This window comes from Channa argus, chromosome 1 (genome assembly GCF_033026475.1).
Source record: "Channa argus isolate prfri chromosome 1, Channa argus male v1.0, whole genome shotgun sequence".
Lineage (NCBI taxonomy): Eukaryota > Metazoa > Chordata > Actinopteri > Anabantiformes > Channidae > Channa > Channa argus.
Window position 1 is genome coordinate 12,044,209 of NC_090197.1, and position 8,281 is coordinate 12,052,489.

General features: G+C 41.5%; 1 protein-coding gene across 4 annotated transcripts in view; it reads right to left on the minus strand.

The window, feature by feature from the left end:
• rbms3 (RNA binding motif, single stranded interacting protein) overlaps window positions 1–7,680 on the minus strand; it is a 257,723-nt gene extending 250,043 nt beyond the window's left edge. The window contains exons 1-2 of one of the 4 annotated variants that reach the window (XM_067497291.1): window positions 7,448–7,680; window positions 5,272–5,463 (exon numbers count right to left, since the gene is read on the minus strand). In XM_067497291.1, the coding sequence (XP_067353392.1) occupies window positions 5,272–5,448 (177 nt within the window). In that variant the 5' untranslated portion in view covers window positions 5,449–5,463; window positions 7,448–7,680. The remainder of the gene's footprint in view (window positions 1–5,271; window positions 5,464–7,447) is intronic. The other 3 variants (XM_067497282.1, XM_067497274.1, XM_067497300.1) reach the window with 3 other exon arrangements.
• Between the last annotated feature and the right edge of the window lie 601 nt (window positions 7,681–8,281).

Consider the following 8,281-nt stretch of genomic DNA (forward strand, 5'->3'; position numbering starts at 1 on the left):
ACTGATGAGGTGCATTTGAGCAGCAGTGAGACAGAGCGCAAAACATCAGTGCCCTAAGAAAACCAAGTGCTACTGATGCTATGAGTTACACCTTTTCTGCCCTAACAAAGATACGTTGTTGGAAATCCTCATTCAGGCTCAGTTTTGTGCTCATACGGGGAATAGAAACTCTGTCCAAACACTTAATACTTGATACAAATTTCCTGCCACAATATTCTACAAAAACTAAACAAATCCCAGCTCAGTAAATGTACAGGTTTTAAATAAAGCCAGCGTTGTCTCAAAATTTACTTATATACGTTATATCATGTAGTTTTTAAAAATACAATTCCGTCATTCATAGATGCAATTGCACTGCATCTCCCTGCAGTCTGCTGTTATCACATTTAAGTCACATCTCACCTCTCATTAAAGCAACCGTCTCTAAAGGCTTTTCCCTTGAAATAGTCTAGTGCAAGACAGTGAATATTTGTGCTGTCAAGGATTAAGACATCACAGTGCATGTAAAACTATTACAGCTACAATTTATTTTACTTTCCACACGCAGCTAAGCAGGAAGGCCATAATAGTAAGGAAGGCCATCATTTTCTCAACAGAATAGATTAGTGAGGACTGTATAAAGGTCCCTATTATTTTGAAGGTTTTAAACCACGATGCTGGATGCCTCCACACGTACACACACACACACACGCACGCACAGGAAATCATCTGGTTATAGCAGGTTCAATATATTGCAGCAAATGTACAAATGTTTGTATAGCAAATTTGACGATGTGCTAGTTTCTTCAATTCGTCCTCTTCTGAAGAGCACATTGTAATTTGCAGTTTAGTGTACATTCTCATATTATGCTGTTTCCACAATGACTTGCAAATTGATTAACCTGTGCTTTAGAAAACCTGTGGAGGGACAGATTCCTGGGCTGCTCCCTCCAAAACCCATCAGCCCACCTCCACTACCCATTCATGTCTGGAGGAGGGGTGTGGGATCGATGACATGCTGGGATCCTATTAGAGCTGAGGCAGCTAGGCAGCCAGGCAGCCATGACTTCAAAAGCAAAGTGTGGGAGGAGAAATAACACAAGGTAATTATCTGGGCCCCGCTAGCTACCACCGAGGTAATCTTTGGAGTGGAGAACGAGGGGGGCCGTGGAGGTGGTGTTCAGGATGTCTGTCCATATTTACCTCAATTCAGTGCATTCTGCTCACGAAATGTTGATGGAGAGGACAGGAACTTTCCCTGCTTATTATCTGACATTTTTACTTTATTCAGACTATGTACAACATAATGACCAAATGTTGGATACTGACCAAAGAACTTGCTATACAAACCTAGGTGACAAAATTCTTTAATAGTTTAACTGCAAATAAGTTTTAGAGTTTACAGGTAACATAAAGTAGCTACAGTAATGCTTATTATAACAGAACAAAAAAGTAAAGAGGAGATCAAGAAGCAAACAATGAACAAGACCATGTGCAGGAGTTTTTTCAAAGGTTTCTCTGCAGAGTGAGTAGGGGGAAAGTAGACTTAATAACATCCAAACTTGTCACAGTGCTGCTGAATCCAAATTGCCAAGCAAGGTGAGAAGCCATCTGCTTCTCAAGTTAACTTAAAGTTATGATGAGTGAGAAACCATTAAGCAAATTCTCCAAGAGCATCTGGACAACAAGTCATCACAAAGTCAAAAAAGTTCCACTTACCCCGGCTGCATCTTACACAAGTTGATTTTGTTGGTTAACAAAGATGAAATTCATTATAATCCAGGCTAACATCTGCACGGATTTTAATATTTAATCGTTCTTTTGGAAGTGAACACAAAAGCTTCCATCAGAGCAATTTAATATAATTTGCTTCCTCTATTCCTGAATGTTTCTCATTTGTGTAATCAAATATTACAACAATAATCACTAGTACATCTACTTTGCTCCACGGCTAAAACCTCAATCCCCAATGACTCATTTCTAATGGAACACAAATTACGACAGCAAGGAATAGTTCAGTCGTTTTACAGTCATACGAGACATGAAATAAACTGCCTGTAGAAAGAGTGTTCACATGCACAAACACACTCACGCACATACACAAACTCTTAAAAGAGAGAACAATTATAAAAACTGCAGGATCAGCAAGCTAACTCCTATGTGCGGCCATAGGCTTTCTGCTTGCCGACTTACATTTTTCTGCTTCCATAACTGTTAATGAGTTAAAGGTCAGTAGGTTGTAATGACACCAATTAGTGGAATATTTCAAATCAGCACCGTAGCTCACCAGCAGCAGCGGAGGGCTGATACTTTGAAATTTTAACAAAGCTAACTGCAGAGTAACGAGCACAAACAAATGCGATTGTGGTGAAGGATTCAAGAGAAATAATCCCTTGGGGTGATTTAGAGGTCATGTACTGCACTTCAGTTAGGGTTATGGATGAACACAGGTCGGTGTCCAGTGGCCATGGTTATTCTAAGGTTAAAGTGCACAGACAGCTTTTAGGCCTTTGGCTCAACCCTTGAACAGAAAACTTTCTTCTATAAAACACATGGCTGCTGAAAGGACTAAACCTGAGGCATTTTTTCTGAATTTGCAACAAACAATCAAAACATTTAAAGCTAAAATAAAATCAAATTAGGTTTTGCTAAGAAATCAACATATACACCAAGTTAATTATATATCAAAAGACGGGGTAACATACAGAACCCTGATTACTGAACCACCAGAGTTCGGATAATTCACCAACACTGAAACTACTGTAGTGCCACGAAAGAGGTAGACCCCCCTCCTTTGTTTATGTGTATCGTGCTGATAGGAGCCGCCAATGAAGTCTAATGGAATCAGTACTCCATTATAAAGCGAATTCAAATGTGGGAACACAATGGGTCTTTCCAAATACTGAATGTTGTAAATTGCTAATAGTACAAAAGTAATGCTTTATAGGCATAATTAAAAAAAAAAAAAAAAAAAACCTAACTTCTATATAAATTTCCATAGCCCACAGAGAGCAACTGACAACAGATGTCAAGAAAATATTAACTGGGACATGTGATGGCTAGACGCTGTATCTAATATGTTCAAACAGATTGACCCATTGTGAAAAGCTGAGAAATACACACAGTGTCTATTATCATTATAATTTATGTTGCCAACAAGAAAAAGTGAGGATAATTGAAATTAAGTTGGTGTGAAATAAGTTTTTTCACACTTTATTTTTATTCTGAAAGTTGCTGCTAACCAACCACCAAGAATCCACAGTACTGATGCAACAAAAGACTGGAGTCGGTAAGTCACCGGTTGTCATATTAAATCCAGGATGCTCAATTATTCTCAATTGTGCATAATTGGTCAACTATCAACACCGTTTATGACAACGCGACTCCAATGTGTCAACAGTAATAAACCAAGCTCCACGTGATTGGAGTATGCACTGTCTCACACTGACCGAAGATTCACTGAACAATTTTACATGCTCCTTTTCACCATCGGCCTGCTTCACAAGACATAAAACCCCACCACACAAACCACAGGCTTCTACAGTTAGCAGATAACATCAAAAGCATTTGGGGATTAAGTGCTCACTGAAGTATTCTTTATCAGTGCATTGCTGACAGTAAAATTAATTTTAAACCTTGACATTTTTGCCCCTGGGTATTCAGGATCTAGAGACAGTCTGGGGATTCAAACGGGCAAATTTACTTTCACCAGCTGACTTCCTTAACCTTTAAGCAAAAGCAGACTGCACCGTGGATGACCTCATATGCCACAGCAGCTCTGAGCCTGAGCCCACAGTCAGACTTTGCCACCTCATTCACCATGATGTATCACTAATATACAACAGGGCAGGGCACAGGCATCAACCTTTTAACAAGGACAAAAACACTGGTCCACTTCCACTGATGACACCTTGATGAATAAACTGTCAGGACTAATCGATGACACCACAGCAGCAGTAACCATCCTGCACTGCTTGGTCAGCCAGTGTCAGAGTCAAACACACTCCCAGGGCCACCTTTTAGTAAACTGTAGCAGGTGTTGACTAAACTGCTAATTGACAAACAAAATCTACACATACACACAGAGAGTTGATGACGTAACAGTGGCTTTTCTGCCCATTGTAGGGTTGTGTCTGCCACCTCGGGAGCCACAATGGTAACTTAAAAACAACCAAATGTTGCATACTGCCTTTGTCTGCTACTTACAAAACATGTGTTTAAATTATCAGTTGTATACATTTACAGTCAGTTTTGGCTGTGGGGGGTATATCATAAGTCCTGGAAGTCAATTGTTGGAACCAACTGAATGATCAAGTGAATCTTTTATCAAGCCTTGTGTACTGTGATAATTTTGTACATGATAGGCAAGTAACAGCACATCCTTTGCTTTGGACAGAGAACACACAATAATTGATTTAAATGTTCAATTGTTTTTAATGTTTTGTCCAAGTGATTCTGAAAATCCTCTGACGCATTCTCAAACCTTAAGGCTGTCAACATTCAGGGCTATGTTGACTACGGTTTCCTCAAAGCCTGATCAAAAGGCTCGGAATTGATACAGCAAGCCATGACAAGCATCCCATTCAAAGCTATCCAGTCCAGTCATCTAGTGAATGTTTTCATATATCTGTTGTGGTTATTTTACCCCGACCTCTCCTCTGCTCTGAGGCCTATAGAGCCTTTTGGGCTGATTGATGGAAAGAGGTTCTGGCTCCAGCCAGAGAAGCATGATTGACATCCTTGTGATGGAAGAGAACCAGCGAGGATTTTACTGTCACACTTCGATGTGCTGTGAGCTCCAAGGAGGCAGAGGGTTTATATGTTTGAAAATCAACACTTACATGTGGAGACTGAACAAACCACTTATGTGTCTATGTAATAACAAGCAATTCTAATTCTAGGCTGTATACGAGAGCTGTGGTTTATAGTATATGCTGAACGGTTCTCATGGCAACATAACACATTACCTACTTCCTTTGAAACCACTGACGCCAAAGACGAAAGGTACCCGCAGTTTCACTTTTCTTGCAACAGCACCAACAAGTAAACAGGGTCATACCAATATCGATAACTTGTGTGAGCAACAAGCAGGCCTCATTTAAAATTATGCAAACTCCATTGCAACATGGCTCAGAACACCAAAACATAACACCGTGAATGAGCCTATGTGAAAAGATAGGACCCAAAATATCTCCACAGACAGGCAGGATCCCATCCCTCATCACACTTGTACAGACACACCCAGACATAATGTAGCCACAGTACAGAAGCTGCAGATTTGCAGCGGCTTACTTTTTTGTCATCCTTCTTGCTTGGTGGGGGTGCATCCTTACTCTGGTTGTCAGCGGAAGGCCTGCTCCCGCTGGCATCTGTCTGCCCATCATCAAGTTCGTCCTGCTGATTGGCCCCTGGTCGAGGAGAGCCCAAAGGGTGGGGCTCCAGCTGCTGAACGCCACTCTGGACCTCCATCTTCCTCCGCAGTGCCTAGAGAAGATGGAGATGGATGACAATAATGCAAAAAATAAAATAAAATAGGATAAATTTGCTATTACAACCATCTCTCCACCATAAACACAGATCTGCTTGTACTCCCCTGCCTGCTGGTTTCTACTGAGGTGCTACTGAGTGCAGGAGATGACAATGATAATAAAACACTGGCTGCACTTTCATGAGATTATACAAACCCATCCAGGCTGTACAAAAGATACTACAGATACACAGTTAAATAAATAAGCAATTTAACTAAGACCCAAATTATAGACACAGAAATGTATGTCTAAAGCTGAATTACTTAAAATAGGGTTTTGCTCTCTTCTTCTTTCTTCTTTTCCTTTCGGCTGTTCCCTTTCAGGGGTCACCACAGCGAATCATCTGCCTCCATCTAACCCTGTCCTCTGCATCCTCTTCTCTCACACTAACTAACTTCATGTCCTCTCTCACTACTTCCACAAACCTCCTCTTTGGTCTTCCTCTAGACCTCCTGCCTGGCAGCTTCAACCTCAGCATCCTTCTTTAGATATATTCACAGTCTCTCCTCCTCACCTCAATCTGGCCTTTCTGAATGTATCTCCAAATCATCTAACATGAGATGTCCCTCTGATGTACTCATTCCTGATCCTGTCCATCCTCATCACTCCCAAAGAGAACCTCAACATCTTAAGCTCTTCTACCTCCAGCTCTTCTTCCTGTCTCTTCGGCGTTCATCGAGTTTTGAACACCTTTCCTTTCATTGTCGCTGATACTCTTTTACCACACAACACACCTGACACTTTTCTCCACCCGTTCCAATCTGCATGCACAAAATAGGGGTTTACTAGTCACCTTATTTATTATTATACACCATAATCAAGCACTGCCAACATTTATGAAAAATGACTATGCATGAGAAGACATGGGGTTAATAAAGCAATATATTGGTCCAACATCATTTTCACCAACCCAGATCTTACTAATAAACTCTACATACTGCATAATAAGTCATCTATGACTGGAACTGTGGCACAGCAGTGTACATTTCTTATATTCAAAGACATTTTGACATAGCAGAAAAAGCAAAGCTGTAAATAAAATTAATAGTGGCTGCATTCTATTTAGGTTAATTTAACTAATCTATAGCTGCCACTCATATACATCAGTTTATAATTTAGAAACACTCACTGCCTGCAGAAAATGCATGTTTTTATAGTGCGGAATGTATCTGTTTCATTCAATTATTACAGTATAATGTGCAGTGTTCTAAGTCCCTAAACAATAAAGCTTAAGAAAAGGCCACATCAGAAACTATTCAGCTGTGTGTTCACAAGGGGACCCAACATGAGGTCAGTTGGTTGTAGGCAACGGAGATGAGCTGCCTTAGAATTCACGTCCTGAAGGACCCTTGCAGCCCACTGAGAGCAGTACCACGGGCTACAAAACTTGACACGTTGGTGTCACACGTAAACGCACCTGTTGGCCCATGTTTATTATGACGTAAGGTGTGACGCGATTCCCACGTGCTTTATCATCTCATTGGGAAGAATGGCTATGGGTTAGCCCTTAATTAAGACCCAACAGTGAAAGGTTGATATAATAAATTGTAAAACATAAAGCTGTCGTGTGTCTGTACTGGGACCGGCTACATAGCAAAAGAAGCCAAGGTCAAATTTTAGGAGCGTTCAAATAAAAACGTTCAAAGTTGTTTCCTTCCTGAGTTGCTAACGTGCATCCGCCCGCTTCGCCTTCAGCTCACGCCTACAGCGGCAGGTACCTGTGGACACTTCGCGGAACCCGCACAAAACAACTCCTGCCACCCATATTGTCTAAGGTTGTCCCGTCTTCGAGAGAGTTCTAAACGTAACACCGGGGGCTTGTCGCCACTGACCGGTTGACCGGGCTTGCGCTGCTGTGTGTGTGTTGTTACGGTCCCTTCAGCAGCGCTTGGCCGCGCGGCACAGCAACACAAACAAGTCGCAAAACAAGGTGTAAATACCTCTGTCACTTCGTGGCTCCTCGCTATGTCAGAAGCACACCAAGAGGAAGATGCAACTTGCTTTACATCTCTGTTGTTTCTCTGACGCGGAAAGTCACAATAGTCAGTGGGGCAGAGCAACTGGCAACCGGTTTATTTAGTTGTGTGAGAAGTTATTCCGTCAGAGACGCTGGGAGACACTTGTGAGGACGCAGTCCACGCTGCCGCTTCTGCTGCTGCTGTCACGGCGGGCGTGTCCCCGCGAGCTGTCACCAAATAAACCCTCCCACGGTTACCGCGATCCCGTGTCCGCTGTGGCGCCTTCAGGTGCTCCACGTAACATACTGTGTCAGAGACCACAGGACTAGAATGCATGAAATGCCTCCAAAGGGTGGTTTCTAAGCATTTTTATTCGTTTGTTTGTTTGTTTGTTTGTTTTTTTAAACAGGCTATTCAGTAATACGACGTAATTTTGCCCCTATAGCCGCTGCACATTACATTATTCAAATACAACAGGAACTTGTTGGAAATACTGAATGTGCCATGTAATACTGTAAATGTATTTCCATGTCAGAAATGTAACTACTTGTGCTGTATCATGAAAGTAACTACCATAGACAAAATGTTTTTTTTTTGTGTGTGTGTATGTGTTTATTTAGTTAACATACCAGTGCTTTCAGTCCATCAAGTTTAATTTTTAACAAAAACATTCGGACACTAAATAATTAGGACCCAACAGAAATACTACCCCCATATACTGTGAACACATATCCACAGGCTATAATGTTTTTCACAATCAAGCAGCAGCGTTCCCGCTACTTCTGGCAAAACGTCCTACTGTCCATGAACGCAGCG